General features: G+C 43.8%; 1 protein-coding gene across 4 annotated transcripts in view; it reads right to left on the bottom strand.

Annotated features, from left to right (window-relative positions):
- Positions 1 to 19,839, bottom strand: part of creb5b (cAMP responsive element binding protein 5b) — a 559,467-nt gene that overhangs the window by 23,302 nt on the left and 516,326 nt on the right. For all 4 annotated transcript variants that reach the window (XM_068059425.1, XM_068059416.1, XM_068059435.1 and 1 more), the window contains one exon: positions 2,674 to 2,985. In XM_068059425.1, the coding sequence (XP_067915526.1) occupies positions 2,674 to 2,985 (312 nt within the window). The remainder of the gene's footprint in view (positions 1 to 2,673; positions 2,986 to 19,839) is intronic.

Below are 19,839 nucleotides of genomic sequence, written 5' to 3'. Positions count from 1 at the left end.
GTGTGTGAGTTTTTTTCAGGTGACATCAGGAGTGCAGCTGGATCAGAAGGGATGGTTGATATGCAGACTTGTAAAATCTTAATTTATTTTTTATTTTCTTTTGCTGACTCCACAGTTAAACAAAATATACTTTTGTTTACACAATTTGTTTATACAATTGTCAGTTTTGCTGGTTACGTGCCAATTTAGGTGCTTGAGAAGTGTGAAAACAGCTTTATTTATCATGCGTTGTGACTGGTTGGTTTTCTGCCATCACCGCCATTAAATTTGTATTTTGTCAAATTGATGGGTGGAAAATGGCTGTAAATTGCCACTTTCATTGTTGTGTTAAAATATCAAAAAAATCTAAAATATATAAGGAAACATTTCTAAAACAGGAAAGTCCACCTATTCTTCGACAGTTAACCTTCTCTATGTATCGGGTATACACAAGGGTAAATTGATTGAGACGAGGCTGCCAGCACAGAGCCTTGTGAACTGGGAATGCATATCGGAGAATTAGATCTTAATTTATAGCCCTGTCTTTGACTTGCACTCCTTTGCTTTGCTTCATTAAATTTGCCCTAAACTACATAATCAGAAACAGTTCCTATAGAGTACTTACTCTGCACACTAACTGTAGTGATACCAAAAATTTGTTGGTGAATATTTTCTGTAGCATTTTCATAAAGGGTAGAGATTGGAATATTCTGTGCTTGTTTTACAGTTGTAAAATGGATGCAAAGCATATCAATTTAGCAGTGGAACTATGCTAAAATGGTCAATTATTAGGACTGGTTGTACAGATGAGGCTTGTACTCCCTTGAGTATGGAAGGTTAAGATTTATTTGAGGTGTTTAAGATGATTGAAGGATTTGATAGGGTAGATAGTGAGAAACTATTTCCTCAGGTGGGGGGAGTCCAAAACAAGGGGATATAACCTTAAAATTACAGCTAACCCATTCATGGGTAATCTCAGAAAGCACTTCTTCGCACACAGTGGGCTGGATTTTGTTGAGCTCCCAGTGTTGGGCTCCACGGGGGGTGGGGGGGGGGTGGTGCAAAAGATCGGAGTAGCAGCAGCCTGCCACAGAGCCCGACGTCGGGAATGTCAGGCCCGATCTTCCTGGTGGCGGGAAAGCTCCATGGCGGCACATGCGCTGCTCTGAGGTGGGTTCAATATTCAAATCAGCTATTTGAATACATTTAAATGGAAGCTGGAGCGATCTTACCGGCCGTTCCGGATCTTCCAAGTGACGTGCGGCACTCCAATGCCTTCACTTCCTATCCAGGGAAAGCTGCTGCCACCGAGTTGGGGAAGGGGGGAACTCTGCATTTAGGTCAGTTGGGGAGGGGGGGGGGGGCGGGGGTGAAAGGAGTCAATTCTGCACTTAGTGCAGTTGGGATGGAAAAAGGGTAATCTGGGCTTTTCTGGTGTAGTTGGGGGGGGGGGCGTGGGTCAAACTCTACTTTTGGTTGCAGTTGGGGGTAGGATGGGGTCAACTTTGATCTGTCAAAGCAGGCCTGGCAACACTTTAAAAATGGTGGCAGAAACGAGTGATGCCGTTGACGGCATCGCTGAGATTGCCCCCACCATGTGATTGGGGGGGGCGCCCACCCTACATATTATAATGAGCCACCGGGCTAAAGATTGCGGCGGCGTGCCAGCATGTGGCCCACGCATGCGGGCCGCCAATAAAAACATAATTCAACTGTGTGAAGGAAATCTGGATCTTTCTTCCCTGAAATGCAAAAATTGCTTAACTGTATTGATATATTTTTGTTAGGCAAGGGTATTAAGGTAACGGAACCAAAGTGGGTAGATGGAGTTAAGATACAGATCTGCCATGTTCTAACTGTATTGCAGAACAGGCTTGAGGGGTTGAATGGCCTACTCCTGTTTCTATATCCTGGATAGCTGCCTAAAATATACATTATGCCCTGGAATATGTTAATTAAGGGCTTAGCACTTGCTGGAGGATCCCAATGTAAAGTTCATTATTAATGAGTGGGGCAGGTGTCAGGCCTGTCCTACCCCGGATTCTCCAATGGCTCCAGTGGCCACCAGCTATAGGTAAGATTTTTAGTTGTTTGCTGTGGAGCCATGAGGAACAGGAGTGCTCTTCCTGACATCACGGTCCTGGCGATTTCCCCTCTCCCCCACAACCCCGTTGCTTGCTGAAATATCCCCCATCCCCAGCCCCCTTCTCTCAGAACATAACTGAGGGCTATTACCAACGAGGCAGGTGACCTAAACTTAATTTTTCCTTTGGGGTGAGTTGTCTGGGGAGGCGCAAACGAGGTCCGTTAATCAATTCCTGCTGTTCCGTGAGTCTCTTGGTTCAAGCACCGAGTCTAGGCCCAGATGTAAATCTACCCCATAAATATCTTTAGAAAGCATGCTTTTATAATTTTGCAAGAATCATCAACTAGAGAAAATCCTCATGAACTTACATTGATGTTGTTACATAAAATAAGCAGGGAATAAGCCATGGATAAGGTGTACCACAAAAGCTTTCATATTTTATTTTTCTTTAATTAGTGAAGAAGACCCCTATTGCTGTGCTATTGACACCTACGATAGAAAATAGACAGTATTATCATTGTTTATTTCTGCATCATTTTCCATTTCATCCAGTGGTATGACCATATATGCGTGTAATACAGTTTATAAGCAAGCTTTTGATGGCTTACCTGACTTTGAGCTCCTGAGGGCAGAGGTTGCAGTGGAGGGGTCTGGTGCTGTGGCGGGTGTGTGTGTAGGTGTGGATGAGAATGGGGGTGGTTTTGCTGGTGATGGTGAGGATGGTGCTGATGTGGGTGTGGCTGCTGCTGATGTGTGAAAGGATGGTGAGGGGGAGGCTGATGTTGATGTGAGTGCATGTGATGGTGTGGCTGTGGTGCCTGTTCCTGCCTGGATGTCATCATCTCCATTACTTGACCCATCATGTTCATATTTCCATTTGACAAAGCCGTAGGATGCTGACTCAGTGCTGCTTTAAGCCTCTGCAAAGAAAACAAAGCAAAGAATGCTAATTAAAACCTCATTGCTTTTCAAATTTGCCATATTGAACATGTTATACACATTCTCTCCTCAGTATCCAAAAATCCCAGATGTCAAAGTAAATGGTAGAAGTCATGCTGGTATTAAAAAGCGTGTAATCATACTTCATTACAAGATCAATGTTTTGCATTTCATTGACTGGCATCTGTGCTTTTTTTTTAAAAGCCCCTTTTCAAAGATTTTCTTGCTTTTAAAAATTCTGATTCAAACCAGTTTCTTTTTAATGTCACTACAGCAATAATCATTACATTCTCTGAACAAAACAAAAAAGAAACCTTTCAAATCTTGCCTTCTTGAGCATTAAAATGTAAAGAGGAAGTATCTAAATGTATTCAAAATGGTTTGTGGTGGTGAAAGAACAGACTGGCATCATTTTGCATTTTGGGATCGAATGGCATGGTACTGCTCTTGGAGGGCAATAAACCTATCTTCCCATTGCTTGGTGCATTTTGGTTACCATTATATTATTCAAATAACTGCCCAGCAGAGTCTGGCATGGATTAGGACAAAGCTCTACTGAAAAGGTGGCGGGATGACTGAACAGAAAGTGACGTCAAGTTGAAACAAAGGAAATTTCTCTGTTGCAGCCCCTCTCCCCCAGGAAATCAACTTGATTACACAGCTGGAATTATGCCTCTTGAGGACGGAGCTCCAGCTGTAAGGAACAAATGACAGGGCTTACTTATATCTAAAGCAATTAAAACTGAAAATTCAGTTTCTATATTTATTAACTCTGGGATTATCAAGACGAATGTGTGTAGTTGCATAAATAAAACTAATTTAGGTCAACCAGCTTTGCTATTTTGCAAACAAATTAGATATTCATATGAATGCTGAAATTAGTTGGTGCTTCCAATAGGTTATTAGAAGAAAACAGCCGTATTTCATACTCTTACAAACAATAACTGAACGGTAATAAACTGCAAAAATGAATCAGTGACATTACTCTGCATAAGCCAAAGATACCAATATTGAAACTGTCAAAATATAAGTTATTGCTATAATATTAGGGGTTCTGGATAATGAGGATATCTGTGCCTGAAAATGGGAACCTAAGATTATGAGAAATTGGCCCTCGGATCTTGTGATAGTCGCAGTGAGCTGCTGGCGTGAATCTGGCATCCCAATGCAGTGCGCTGCTTCATTCTTCCCAATTTCATCCATCTTGGACAGCAAGTTGATTTGCAGGTTACTGCAGGGGGAGGGTGGCACTGGGGTGGGGGTGATGGCAAATGGGAGGCAGGTGAATGTGAGCCATCAGCGGCCCGTAGTAATAATGTGGAGGCAAGAGGTCCCTTTAAGAAACACCAAAGTTTCATATATTATAAACCAAAACAACACTGAGGGTAAATTAACTGGGAAATAGTACTGAAAGATATCCCAAGTTAACAAAATTGAGCATGTTTAAAACAATATGTTGAGTATGCAAGATAAACATACTATCCATGAAATGCATATGTAAGATAAACAGGCATTCACCAAAATGCTTCTTCATGATGAATTAAAATGGAAACAAGAAAAAAGGGCATAAAATGTCCACATGAACCAAGGAGAGAAAAATAGTGGGAGGAACGTAAGAATTTGTTATAATGAGATAAAAGAGATATTAGAAGTGCAAAGAGAATCCTAGATTTGTATTCAGCTACAGATAGCAAAGATAATAACAGCAATTAGAGAGAAAATGCAAACGATAGAAGTAGCAGAAAATTTAAGAAGATAAAATAGTTTAAATATTAAATGAATGTATTTTTAGAAGTACTCACTAGAGACGATAACACTAGTGTAACTTGTTACCCAAATAATGTAGTATACTCTGCATCCTAGAGGATTTTGAAATCAGCATTGCAGAAGTAGTAAATAAAGTGTAAGCACTTAAGACTAGCTCAATAATTGGGCCGGAGGCAACAAAGGAAAATTGTGTAGTATTGGCTGTCATCCCAGAAAATCATTAAATACGGATGAGATTACATAGGACTGAAAGAAGGCAAAGGTGGCATCTAGATTTCAAAATGATGATAAAACTGAGCCAGGAATCTACAAGCCTATTATTTTAATATTAATAAAAGGTAAAATAATGGAATGTGCTCTAAGGTGTAGGAATACTTGTATATTGACATGATGGAACCTCAATTTAAATATTTCCAATCAGTTGGGCAGGAAAAATGGCCATGATCACCACAACATCAGCCATGGGTGGTAAGTTCTTGCACTTTATTTTCAGATCACCACCATTCCGTTTCTGCTGTAAAGGAGGCCTGAAAATTCAGCTGAACTTTTTTTTTACTCTGTACTCTGAATATACTATATTCCTGCTGCTCTTTTAGGACTGAACATTACACAATATTTACCTATGAAAACCTTATTAGAGTCACCTACAGAAGGAACAGGTACTGAAATTAAATGTTGACACTTGGTTCCAGGGACAGAGCCTGGCATAGGACTTCTCAGTGCATTTTGAAATGAAATGTTGCAACACAGTCAGTAGTTTTAATAAACAATAAATATATACAGTACATCAAGAAGCAGCTGCTCTTCGGCCAAGTAAAGTAATTTCAAAAGATTCACAGGATTTTGCAAGCTATGCATTCATCAGACCCCAGTGTAAAAGTCAACCAGATGCCCTGGCTCACAGTACTAGCATGAAGCTAAGCAACCTGAAGCAGTATCTTCCAAGCCATCATTGATCAGACTCTGGTGCCTCATTAATTTCTGCTGAAATGCTTGATCCTTCATGCTGAGACTGAACAACATGTTCTTGGCCAGCTTCATGGCTCATTAAAGCTGAAGTTCAGCTCAGCTCAACCTGCTCAGTCCACATAGTTAACAGAAGTGCAACATTCATTATGTCAATCAGAAATCAACACAGTCAAGCCCAGGTGAACACATATCTGACCAAAGAAAATTTTTGCATGAATACAAAAGTACCCAATCACTTCCCACTTGCTGCCAAGACAAAGATTTTTTAAAATAAATTACAATTGATATGAAATAATGGTAAAACATTTAAAATTATTCTACAATAAATAAAGATGAAGGTCAAATATTGCAAATATTTTAAAATCTGCCATTTTTTCTAGAACTTAATCCTGGGATTCAAGCATAATCCCAGCGCAAGTATAGCCTTTCTTGGCTGTTTGTGCATTCTAAAGGATAACCGTATCATCTGTAAAACAACTAAATTTGCAGGTGTACATGCAAACAATTTTACATCAGTTCTATGCTGCCACTTAAGGGGTAATTTTACAAATTCCTCTCCCAATATATAGCTGCGTACAGTTGGAGTGCATTACTGGGGTTTGGCTAAGGATTTTCCGCCCAATAAAATTAAAGGATGGAAAATACAGCAGGCCCCACTAACCCCTGAGCCTGAATTCCCAACATGTGACCCTGGAGGGCGAAACTTGTAAATTTACTCTTATAATACTAGTTAAATCTAGAAGATGCATGACATCAGCCCAAGAATCTTTATTCCAGATCCTTTTATTTAAATTATAGGCTGTTTAACAAGTAAGGTGAAATTTGTTACAAACAGCACTATCAATGACCAACGGTAAATAGTAAACATCTAGATCAACATTTTCTTAAACTGTATCTACAATTATAATTAACAAATAGTAGCCTTTTGTCATTTTCATACAACCTTCTTCAACACATAACTAAAATAAGGAGACTGCCCAAATGCCTTTCACAGGGATAAGGAGATAGCAAACAATAAATATTACTGAAATGACAATTTATTTTGTTGAACTCATCTCAAAAACCTGTAATTGCTTCACATCAGCTAGCAATAAGAAACTTATTGAAAATGAAATTGCATGTCAGATTATTGTCTTTCACTCCTCTACAATCCACATCAAAATCTACGCTAAGAAAGCTAAGCAACAGGTCTCCAATGAATGTAAATCACCATACTTGCAGTCTGATCTCAACAGGCAAGAAATAGAAATGATGAACAAAATATAATGCATAGTATGGAAAAAGAGTAGGAAGTTAGCACAGAATTGACTTTACAAAGGTGAATGCAACGCACCCAGCTAATTAATACCAGAACAAAGTTAAAAACACCACACTTTTCAATTTATAGAATTTGATCACTCCTCTGAAAATACTGAAAAGGGTTTATATTGCTGCTGAACATATTTAACAGACACTAGTCTCACTGAGATGTCTTCAGCTCTACTGACCAGGGATTGAGTTTGATCTACAACAGGGTGACTCAACGTCTAGAATGGTCTGCAGTCACAAATGAGATAGGTTCAAACAGTAGGCTAAATCACTTATACCCAGAGGACTTAACTGCATTTCATAGAAGTATCACTAATGTCAAAACTTCAATATTACACTCATGACACATGCATACTGATTAGAGCTGCCAACCCTCCCAGATTGTTCGAGAGTATCCTGAAATCAAGGATGAATCTCACAGGTACATCTGTGAGAAACCAGGGAGAAAATGAGAGTTGTACATTGAATTAACTTAAATTATTTTCCATTTGTCCAGCAAATGTTGGGAAAACTTTTTAAAATCTATCCAACAAGACAAAAAAAAGACATAGCATGCTCTCCCTGCCCCTTCCTCTAAGGCAACAAAGATTTTATGTGCTGATTATGATTGGTTAGAATGTTAGGCAATGCCAGAATGTTTATATTTTGATTGTTTCTTCTCTTGCCCTCTGTGAAAAGTGAATGTGAGAGTGAGCAGGTTCAGACTATCTACTGGTAGTGATTGACTGCATTGTGTCTCCAAATGTTCAGAAGTTGTATCTATTAGAAGCTGGAGCTTGAGATTTGTTCTATTGTTGTATTTAAGAATTGTGTAAAGACGGGTAGGAACATATGTGTGGATATAACAAACTGCTGACTCAGTATTATTTATTTTTTATTTATTTATTTAGAAATACAGCACTGAAACAGGCCCTTCGGCCCACCGAGTCTGTGCCGACCATCAACCACCCATTTATACTAATCCTACACTAATTCCATATATTTCCCTACCACCTACCTATACTAGGGGCAATTTATAATGGCCAATTTACCTATCAACCTGCAAGTCTTTGGCATGTGGGAGGAAACCGGAGCACCCGGAGGAAACCCACGCAGACACAGGGAGAACTTGCAAACTCCACACAGGCAGTATCCAGAATTGAACCCGGGTCGCTGGAGCTGTGAGGCTGCAGTGCTAACCACTGCGCCACTGTGCCGCCCTAGAATTAGCTATAAAATTTAAGGTGGAGCCGCTGATGTTTAAAGAGCTATTTTCCAGGACTTCTCGCTCCATCAGTTTAACATTTTTCTCCTCCGCAGCTCAAGTCACGGTGCTGCGAGGGGGGTCAGGTTGAAGCTTCCGTGTGTCTTCCCTTTGCATTAGTCTACATGTGTTCTGAGCAGTTTGTGAACCACAACAATAGTCTCAGACCCCTGGATCCGGAATAATGTCCAATAGCACTGTCCTAGCTGCTCGGTGAACAGGATGGGCCATACAGTAACATTTGCAAACTGTGGGCAAATGTCACATGATCAAACATCATGCAGTCAAACCTTCAGGAATATGTTCAACCAGAGTTGGCAATCCTGACATTAATATGATAGCACTGGGGGGGTTGGGGTGGTCGGTATCACACAGGAAATCTAGAAGTCGGGAATTCGCCGTACTCTACAGCATGCACGTAACATCACTGACAAGGAAGTCAGCCTGATTAACAGACTTGGCTTCCAGTTGGGCGGAGAATGCTGGAGAGAAGGTGACAGGACCAGGTAAATCCTAGCCCCAACTGGGGGTGGGGCATCCAATCTGGGGATAGGTGGGGTTGGGCCCCGATTTGGTGAGGTGGGGGGGGATGTTTGATCCCAAAGCAGGGGGTGGTGGGGAGGTCTGATCCTGAAGGAGAGAATCAGAGGCTGGGGAAGGGGGTGAAGTTGTAGGCTGTGGAGGGGTATTAAAAGCCTCAGTGGGACTGAGCAGAGACCTTGGGGAATCAGAGGACTCATGGGGGTGGGAGGAATCAGAGATCACGGGAGGAGGTTGATCAAGGAGTCAATTACTGCAGTAAGGAGGGATGATATTTAGTTTAGTTTAGTTTAGTGATACAGCACTGAAACAGGCCCTTCGGCCCACCGAGTCTGTGCCGACCAACAACCACCCATTTATACTAATCCTACACTAATTCCATATTCCTACCACATCCCCACCTGTCCCTCTCTTTCCCTACCACCTACCTATACTATCGGCAATTTATAATGGCCAATTTACCTATCAACCTGCAAGTCTTTGGCATGTGGGAGGAAACCGGAGCACCCGGAGGAAACCCACAAAGACACAGGGAGAACTTGCAAACTCCACACAGGCAGTACCCAGAGTTGAACCCGGGTCGCTGGAGCTGTGAGGCTGCGGTGCTAACCACTGTGCAATATCTTAGAAGGTTCCTCAAATGAGGCCATATGGGTAGAACTTAAAAGGGGGCAATCACTTTGCTGGGAGTGTACTACAGGCCTCCAAACAGTCAGGGAGAGATAGAGGAGCAGATATGTAGGCAAATCTCAGAGAGATGTAAAAATAATAGGGTCATAATAGTAGGGGATTTCAACTTCCCCAATATTAACTGGGATAGACTTAGTGCAAAAGGCTTAAAGGGGGCGGAATTCTTAAAGTGCATCCAGGAGAGCTTTTCGAGCCAGCACATTGAAAGTCCTACAAGAGAAGGGGCAGAACTGGACCTAATCCTAGGGAATGAAGCTGGACAAGTGGTAGAAGTGTCAGTGGGAGAGCATTTCAGGGATAGTGACCATAACTCTGTAAGATTTAAGGTAGTTATGGAAAAGGACAAAGATGGACCGGAAATAAAGGTACTGAATTGGGGGAAGGCTGATTTCAATATGATAAAACAGGATCTGGTCAAAGTGGACTGGGAGAAGCTACTTGTAGGAAAGTCTACAGCAGACCAGTGGGAGTTATTCAAAAAGGAAATAGTGAAAGTTCAGGGCCAACATGTTCCCATAAAGGTGAAGGGTAGGACCAATAAGTCCAGGGAACCCTGGATGTCAAGGGATATAGAGGATTGGAAAGGAAAAAAAAGGAGGCTTATGGCAGATTCAGAGTTGTGATATACTTGAACAAATTAGCATTGAAAGGGAGGAGGCATTAGCGATTTTATCAGGCTTAAAGGTGGATAAATCCCCAGGCCTAGATGAGATGTATCCCAGGCTGCTATGAGAGGCAAGGGAGGAGATTGCAGGGGCTCTGACACAAATTTTCAAATCCTCTCTGGCCACAGGAGAGGTGCCCGAGGTCTGGAGGACAGCAAATGTGGTACCATTATTCAAGAAAGGTATTAGGGATAAACCAGGTAATTACAAGCCAGTGAGTCGAACATCAGTGGTAGGGAAACTATTGGAAAAAATTCTGAGGGACAGGATTAATCTCCACTTGGAGAGGTAGAGATTAATCAAGGATAGTCAGCATGGCTTTGTCATGGGGAGATCATGTCTAAAAAATTTGACTGAATTTTTCGAGGAGATAACAAGGTGTGTAGATGAGGGTAAAGTAGTTGATGTAGTCTACATGGACTTCAGTAAGGCTTTTGAAGGTCCCGCATGGGAGATTGGTTAAGAAGGTAAGAGCCCATGGGATCCAGGGCAATTTGGCAAATTGGATCCAAAATTGTCTTAGTGGCAGGAGGCAGAGGATGATGGTTGAGAGTTGCTTTTGTGATTGGAAGCCTGTGACCAGTGGTGTTCCACTGGGATCGGTGCTGGGACCCTTGCTGTTTGTATGTATATTAATGAGTTAGACGTGAATATAGGAGGTATGATCTGTAAGTTTGCAAATGACACAAAAATTGGTGGTGTCGTAAATAGTGAGGAGGAAAGCCTTAGATTATAGGATGATATAGATGGGCTGGTAAGATGGGCAGAGCAGTGACAAATGGAATTTAATCCTGAGAAGTGTGAGGTAATGCATTTTGGGAGGACTAACAAGGCAAGGGAATATACACTGGGCGGTAGGACCATAGGAAGTACAGAGGGACCTTGGTGTACTTGTCCATATATCACTGAAGGCAGCAGCACAGGTAGATAAGGTGGTTAGGAAGGCATATGGGATACTTGCCTTTATTAGCCGAGGCATAGAATATAACAGCAGGGAGGTTATGATAGAGCTGTATAAAACGCTGGTTAGGCCACAGCTGGTGTACTGTGTACAGTTCTGATTGACACACTATATGAAGGTTGTGATCGCATTGGAGAGGGTGCAGAGGAGATTCACCAGGATGTTGCCTGGGCTGGAGTATTTCAGCTATGAAAAGAGACTGGATAGGCTAAGGTTGTTTTCCTTAGACCAGAGAAGGCTGAGGGGGGTTCTGATTGAGGTATACAAAATTATAAGGGACATAGATAAGGTAGATAGGAAGAAACTTGTTCCCTTAGCAGAAGGGTCAATAACCAAGGGGCATAGATTTAAGGTAAGGGGCAGGAGGTTTAGATGGGATTTGAGGAAAACGTTTTTCACCCAGAGGGTGGTTGGAATCTGGAACACACTGCCTGAAGAGGTGGTAGAGGCAGGAACCCTCACAACATTTAAGAAGTATTTAGATGAGCTTGAAACGGCATAGAATACAAGGCAACGGGCCAAGTGCTGGAAAATGGGATTAGAGTAGATAGGTGCTTGATGGCCGGCGCGGACACGGTGCGCCGAAGGGCCTGTTTCTGTGCTGTATAACTATGACTGTACGAGGTAAATTACTGGCCTCGTGGTGGGATCAGAGGCCTTGTTGGGGGGGAGGGGGGGGGTCAGTGGCCTCGGGGTTAGGGAGAGGAGGCCTTGCCAGGGTGGGGGGTGGAATTTCAGGCCTCGGAGATGGGGAGAGAGGTCGGAAACCACTGGGGGGGAGGGGTAGATCGGGGGGCAAGATCAGAAGTGCGGGCGGGTATCCGATCGTGGGTGTTGGCACTTACTTCCTAGATCTGACAGTCCTTGCCTCCCTGCAGTTGCCGGCTTTCTGTGACGCTGTCCAGAATTCAAATTCAAAATGGTGTCTAAAAATGAGGCTCGCTTCTTCATTATAAAATTTAAAGTGCCAACCCACCTCCATTACAACCAGAAGTGGCCAGTTTGGAGGTGGGTTAGGGCTGGAATTCAGACTTTTAACACTTTAACCTCCCACCCAGCCCAAACCTGCCCTTTCTTTGGGGTTAAATTTTGCCCGCCGCCCCCGCCCCCCACCCCCCCAACAAATGCTAAGAGGTAGGAATTAGGACTATTGCAGATATGGCGGATTTATCAGAATAATTATCTGTATAGGACATTTCCATTTCTTGTAAGGTGTCCTGGGACAGTGACGCTGAAATGAAGAACAGCAACTTCTGTGTACAACCACTATTGCTCACTCTAGCTACTATCAATGTTCCTAATCAAGGCCTATTGGAGATCTTAGATTCATCATTCCTATAGATAAAAGGGATAAAATCTGGCTATACAGATTTACTTTTCAAAAGAAACTCTCGAGCAGCTCAGGAAATATCAGCATCTGTTCTACTGATTTCCGTAGCTTCAATCCTTTACATTGTAGAGTGATTCAATAGTGGGAGTCCTTCATGTCTGCCATTATAGAGTCATAGAGTCGTACAGCATAGAAACAGGACCTTCGGCCCACCGCGTCCATGCTGACCATAATGACTATCTATATGAATCCCACCTGCCTGCATTAATTCCATATCCCTCTATGCCTTGCTCATTCAAGTATCTGTCCAGATGCCTCTTAAATGTTGCTACTGTTCCTGCCTCCACCACCTCCTCAGGCAGCTCATTCCAGATACCCACTATTCCTTGTGTGAAAAATGTACCCCTTTGATCCCCTTTAAACCTCCTTCCTCTCACCTTAAATCTATGCCCTCTAGTTTTAGTCACCCCTAACATGGGAAACAGACTCTGGCTATCTACCCTATCTATGCCTCTCATAATTTTATATGCCTCTATCATGTCCCCTCTCAGCCTCCTTCGCTCCAGGGAAAACAGACCCAGCCTATCCAATCTCTCTTTATAACTCAAGCCCTCCAAACCAGGCAACATCCTTGTGAATCTTTTCTGCACCCTCTCTGGCTTAATCACATCTTTCCTATAGTGCGGCGACCAGAACTGCACACAGTACTCCAAATGCAGCCTTCTTCTTCTTTTCTTTTGGGCCTCCTTATCTCAAGAGACAATGGATACGCGCCTGGAGGTGGTCAGTGGTTTGTGAAGCAGCGCCTGGAGTGGCTATAAAGGCCAATTCTGGAGTGACAGGCTCTTCCACAGGTGCTGCAGAGAAATTTGTTTGTTGGGGCTGTTGCACAGTTGGCTCTCCCCTTGCGCCTCTGTCTTTTTTCCTGCCAACTACTAAGTCTCTTCGACTCGCCACAATTTAGCCCTGTCTTTATGGCTGCCCGCCAGCTCTGGCGAATGCTGGCAACTGACTCCCACGACTTGTGATCAATGTCACACGATTTCATGTCGCGTTTGCAGACGTCTTTATAACGGAGACATGGACGGCCGGTGGGTCTGATACCAGTGGCGAGCTCGCTGTACAATGTGTCTTTGGGGATCCTGCCATCTTCCATGCGGCTCACATGGCCAAGCCATCTCAAGCGCCGCTGACTCAGTAGTGTGTATAAGCTGGGGATGTTGGCCGCTTCAAGGACTTCTGTGTTGGAGATATAGTCCTGCCACCTGATGCCAAGTATTCTCCGAAGGCAGCGAAGATGGAATGAATTGAGACGTCGCTCTTGGCTGGCATACGTTGTCCAGGCCTCGCTGCCGTAGAGCAAGGTACTGAGGACACAGGCCTGATACACTCGGACTTTTGTGTTCCGTGTCAGTGCGCCATTTTCCCACACTCTCTTGGCCAGTCTGAACATAGCAGTGGAAGCCTTACCCATGCGCTTGTTGATTTCTGCATCTAGAGACAGGTTACTGGTGATAGTTGAGCCTAGGTAGGTGAACTCTTGAACCACTTCCAGAGCGTGGTCGCCAATATTGATGGATGGAGCATTTCTGACATCCTGCCCCATGATGTTCGTTTTCTTGAGGCTGATGGTTAGGCCAAATTCATTGCAGGCAGACGCAAACCTGTCGATGAGACTCTGCAGGCATTCTTCAGTGTGAGATGTTAAAGCAGCATCGTCAGCAAAGAGGAGTTCTCTGATGAGGACTTTCCGTACTTTGGACTTCGCTCTTAGACGGGCAAGGTTGAACAACCTGCCCCCTGATCTTGTGTGGAGGAAAATTCCTTCTTCAGAGGATTTGAACGCATGTGAAAGCAGCAGGGAGAAGAAAATCCCAAAAAGTGTGGGTGCGAGAACACAGCCCTGTTTCACACCACTCAGGATAGGAAAGGGCTCTGATGAGGAGCCACCATGTTGAATTGTGCCTTTCATATTGTCATGGGTGTACTCCAAATGCAGCCTAACCAACGTTATGTACAGCTGTAACATGACGTCCCAACTCTTGTACTCAATGCCTCGGCCAATGAAGGCAAGCATGCCATATGCCTTCTTCACCACCCTGTCTACCTGTGTTGCCACTTTTAGGGAACTATGTACTTGCACCCCAAGGTCTCTCTGCTCAACAACATTCCCCAGGGCCCTGCCATTCACTGTATATGTCCTGCCCTGGTTTAACTTCCCAAAATGCATCAGTTCGCACTTGTCTGCATTAAATTCCATTTGCCAATCCTTTGCCCACTTTCCCAGTTGATCGATATCCTGTTGTAACCTTAGACAACCTTCTTCACTGTCCACTATACCTCCAATTTTGGTGTCATCTGCAAACTTACTAATCATGCCCCTTACAAAGAACAAAGAACAGTACAGCACAGGAACAGGCCATTCTGCCCTCCAAGCCTGCGCCGATCTTGAAGCCTGCCTAAACTAAAACCTTCTGCACCTCCGAGGCCTGAGATCCCACCCCCCACCCTGGCAAGGCCTCCTCTCCCTAACCCCGAGGCCCCGTATCCCTCTATTCCCATCCTATTCATGTATTTGTCAAGATGCCTCTTAAATGTCATTATCGTACCTGCTTCCACCACCTCCCCTGGCAGCAAGTTCCAGGCACTCACCACCCTCTGTGTAAAGAACTTGCCTTGTACATCCCCTCTAAACTTTGCCCCTCTCACCTTAAACCTATGTCCCCTAGTAACTGACTCTTCCACCCTGGGAAAAAGCTTCTGACTATCCACTCTGTCCATGCTGCTCATAACTTTGTAAACCTCTATTATGTCGCCCCTCCACCTCCGTCGTTCCAGTGAAAACAATCCGAGTTTATCTAGCATCTCCTCATAGCTAATGCCCTCCGGAATAGGCAACATCCTGGTAAACCTCTTCTGCACCCTCTCCAAAGCCTCCACGTCCTTCTGGTAGTGTGGTGACCAGAATTGCACGCAATATTCTAAGTGTGGCCTAACTAAAGTTCAGTACAGCTGCAGCATGACTTGCCAATTTTTATACTCTATGCCCCGACCGATGAAGGCAAGCATGCCGTATGCCTTCTTGACCACCTTATTCACCTGCGTTGCCACTTTCAGTGACCTGTGGACCTGTACGCCCAGATCTCTCTGCCTGTCAATACTCCTAAGGGTTCTGCCATTTACTGTATACTTCCCACCTGCATTAGACCTTCCAAAATGTATTACCTCACATTTGTCCAGATTAAACTCCATCTGCCATTTCTCCGCCCAAGTCTCCAACCGATCTATATCCTGCTGTATCCTCTGACAATCCTCATCACTATCCGCAACTCCACCAACCTTTGTGTCGTCCGCAAACTTACTAATCAGACCAGCTACATGTTCCTCCAAATCATTTATATATACTACAAACAGCAAAGGTCCCAGCACTGATCCCTGCGGAACACCACTAGTCACATCCCTCCATTCAGAAAAGCACCCTTCCACTGCTAAACTCTGTCTTCTATGACAGAGCCGGTTCTGTATCCATCTTGCCAGCTCCCCTCTGATCCCGTGTGACTTCACCTTTTGTACCAGTCTGCCATGCGAAACATCCGGGAGGGGGAGAGTTACCTGGACGTTTTGTTTCAGGAGGCAGTAACACCTGGTAGATTAAGTAATTCAAATTCAGTTAGTGATCAGGGACAACAGGGTGTGATTGCAAGTGAGGCAGGTAGGGGGATCCTGAGTTCAGGAGTGGAGGAGCCTCAGCCTTTGACCTTATCCAACAGGTACGAGATACTTGCTCCCTGTGTGGATGAGGAAAAGGGCTGCGGGGAGGATGAGCCAACTGACCACGCCACCATGGTGCAGAAGGCCATTCAAGAGGGGGGAGCAAAAAGACAAGTGGTAGTTATAGGGGATTCTATAATTAGGGGGATTGATAGTATCCTTTGCAAGCCGGATCGGGAGTCCCGCATGGTGTGTTGCCTGCCCGGTCGGTGCCAGGGTGCAGGACATCTCTGACCGGCTTGAAAGGATATTGGAGCGGGAAGGGGAGGATCCAGTTGTTGTGGTCCACGTTGGGACTAACAACATAGGCAAGGCTAGGATGGAGGACCTGTTTGGGGATTATAAAGCACTAGGAACGAAATTAAGGAACGGGTCCTCGAGGGTCATAATCTCCGGATTACTGCCCGAGCCACGTGCAAATTGGCTTGGGGATAAGAGAATTAGGGAAGTAAACGCGTGGCTAAGGGAGTGGTGTAGGAAAGAGGGGTTCCATTTCATGGGGCATTGGCATCAGTTTTGGAACCGGGGGGATCTGTACCGATGGGACGGTCTCCACCTGAACCGATCTGGAACCAGTGTTCGAGCGTAAAGGATAAATAGGGTGGTCTCTAGGACTTTAAACTAGTGACTCGGGGGGAAGGGAAAGGGAAAACGACAGGGAGTATGATAAATAAAAAGGTAAGCAGCAGGTTAACATGTGTGCAGGAGGGTTTAAGTTCAAGGCAGACTATGAAAGAAGCAGAAAGGAAGGATAACTCAGGAGATATTATTAGAGATGTTGGAAATAATGAGGGTAAGAAAGCTAGCATAAAGGCACTTTACCTGAATGCTCGTAGCATTCGTAACAAGGTTGATGAGTTAACGGCACAAATCATCGCAAATGAATATGATTTGGTAGCCATTACGGAGACACGGTTACAGGTTGGTCACGACTGGGAGTTAAATATCCAGGGGTACCAGACTATTCGGAAGGACAGACAGGAAGGTAAGGGAGGTGGTGTAGCTCTGATATTCAAGGACGACATCAGGGCGGTGCTGAGAGATGATATAGGTTCTATGGAGAATGAGGTTGCATCCATTTGGGTGAAAATTAGAAACTCTAAGAAGAAAAAGTCATTGATAGGCGTAGTCTATAGGCCACCAAATAATAACTTCACATTGGGGTGGGCAATAAACAAAGAAATAACTAATGCCTGTAAAAATGGTACGGCAATTATCATGGGGGATTTTAATCTACATGTAGATTGGTCGAACCAGCTCAGTCAGGGTAGCCTTGAGGAGGAATTCGTTGAGTGTATCCGTGATAGTTTTCTTGAACAGTATGTAATGGAACCGACGAGGGAGCAAGCTATCCTAGATCTAGTCCTGTGTAATGAGACAGGAATAATTAATAACCTCATAGTTAGAGATCCTCTTGGAAGGAGTGATCACAGTATGGTTGAATTTAGAATACAGATGGAGAGTGTGAAGATAAAATACAATACCAGGGTCCTGTGCTTGAACAAGGGGGACTACAATAGAATGAGGGAGGACTTGGCTAAAGTAGACTGGAAACAAAGATTTTATGGTGGGACAGTTGACGAGCAGTGGAGGACTTTCAAAGCAATTTTTCAAAGTGCTCAGCAAAAGTATATTCCAGTGAAAAGGAAGGACTGGAAGAAAAGGGGTAATCTGCCATGGGTATCTAAGGAAATAAGGGAAGCTATCAAATTGAAAGAGAAGGCATACAAAGTGGCCAAAAACAGCATGAAACTAGAAGATTGGGAAAACTTTAAAGGTCAACAGAAAGCCACAAAAAGAGCTATAAAGAAAAGTAAGATAGAACATGAGAAAAAGCTAGCACAGAATATAAAGACAGATAGCAAAAGTTTCTATAGATATATAAAACGAAAAAGAGTGGCTAAAGTAAACGTTGGTCCTTTAGAGGATGAGAATGGGAATTTAGTTATGGGATATGATGAAATGGCCGAGGCATTGAACAGGTATTTTGTATCGGTCTTCACAGTGGAGGACACTAATAACATGCCAGTAATTGACAAAGAGACGAACGTAGGTGAGGACCTGGAAACAATCATTATTACAGAAGAGGTAGTGTTGGGCAAGCTAATGGAGCTAAGGATTGATAAGTCTCCTGGCCCTGATGGAATGCATCCCAGGGTACTAAAAGAGATGGCGGGAGAAATAGCAGGTGCACTGGCGGTAATTTTCCAAAATTCGCTGGACTCTGGGGTAGTCCGAGCAGATTGGAAAACAGCAGATGTGACGCCACTGTTTAAAAAGGGAGGTAGACAAAAGATGGGGAATTATAGACCGGTTAGCTTAACCTCTGTAGTGGGGAAGATGCTTGAGTCTATTATCAAGGAAGAAATAGCAGGGCATCTCGATAGAAATTGTCCCGTTGGGCAGACGCAGCATGGATTCATGAAGGGCAGGTCATGCTTGACAAATCTTTTGGAATTCTATGATGACATTACGAGCAAGGTGGACAATGGGGACCCAGTAGATGTGGTGTACCTAGATTTCCAAAAGGCCTTCGACAAGGTGCCGCACAAGAGGCTGCTGCATAAGATAAGGATGCATGGCGTTAGGGGTAAAGTATTAGCATGGATAGAGGGTTGGTTGACTAACAGGAAGCAGAGAGTGGGGATAAATGAGTGCTATTCTGGTTGGCAATCAGTCACTAGTGGTGTGCCTCAGGGATCGGTATTGGGACCGCAATTATTTACAATTTATATAGATGATTTGGAGTTGGGGACCACGTGTAGGGTGTCAAAGTTTGCAGATGACACTAAGATGAGTGGCAGAGCAAAGTGTGCAGATGACTGTGAAACTTTGCAGAGGAACATAGATACATTGAGTGAGTGGGCAAAGGTCTGGCAGATGGAATACAATGTTAATAAATGTGAAGTCATTCATTTCGGTAGGAGTAACAGTAAAAAGGATTATTACTTGAATGGTAAAAAGTTGCAGCATGCTGCTATGCAGAGGGACCTGGGTGTCCTTGTGCATGAATCGCAGAAGGTTGGTCTGCAGGTACAGCAAGTAATTAGGAAGGCAAATGGAATTTTGTCCTTCATTGCTAAAGGGATTGAGTTTAAAAGCAGAGAGGTTATGTTGCAGCTATATAAGGTACTGGTGAGGCCGCACCTGGAGTACTGTGTGCAGTTTTGGTCTCCTTACTTGAGAAAGGATGTACTGGCACTGGAGGGGGTGCAGAGGAGGTTCACTAGGTTGATTCCGGAGTTGAGGGGGTTGGCTTATGAGGAGAGACTGAGTAGATTGGGATTATATCCATTGGAATTCAGAAGAATGAGGGGGGATCTTAGAGAAACATATAAAATTATGAAGGGAATAGATAAGATACAAGTAGAGAGGATGTTTCCACTGGCAGGTGAAGCTAGGACAAGAGGGCATAGCCTCAAGATTAGAGGGAGCAGATTTAGGACTGAATTGAGAAGGAACTTCTTCACCCAGAGGGTTGTTAATCTATGGAATTCCTTGCCCAGTGAAGTAGTTGACGCTACTTCAGTAAACGTTTTTAAAGCTAAGGTAGATATCTTTTTGAACAATAAAGGAATTAAGGGATACGGT

This window comes from Heterodontus francisci, chromosome 2, assembly GCF_036365525.1.
Source record: "Heterodontus francisci isolate sHetFra1 chromosome 2, sHetFra1.hap1, whole genome shotgun sequence".
NCBI classification, from domain to species: Eukaryota; Metazoa; Chordata; class Chondrichthyes; order Heterodontiformes; family Heterodontidae; genus Heterodontus; species Heterodontus francisci.
This window is presented reverse-complemented; position numbering and strand designations above follow the sequence as displayed.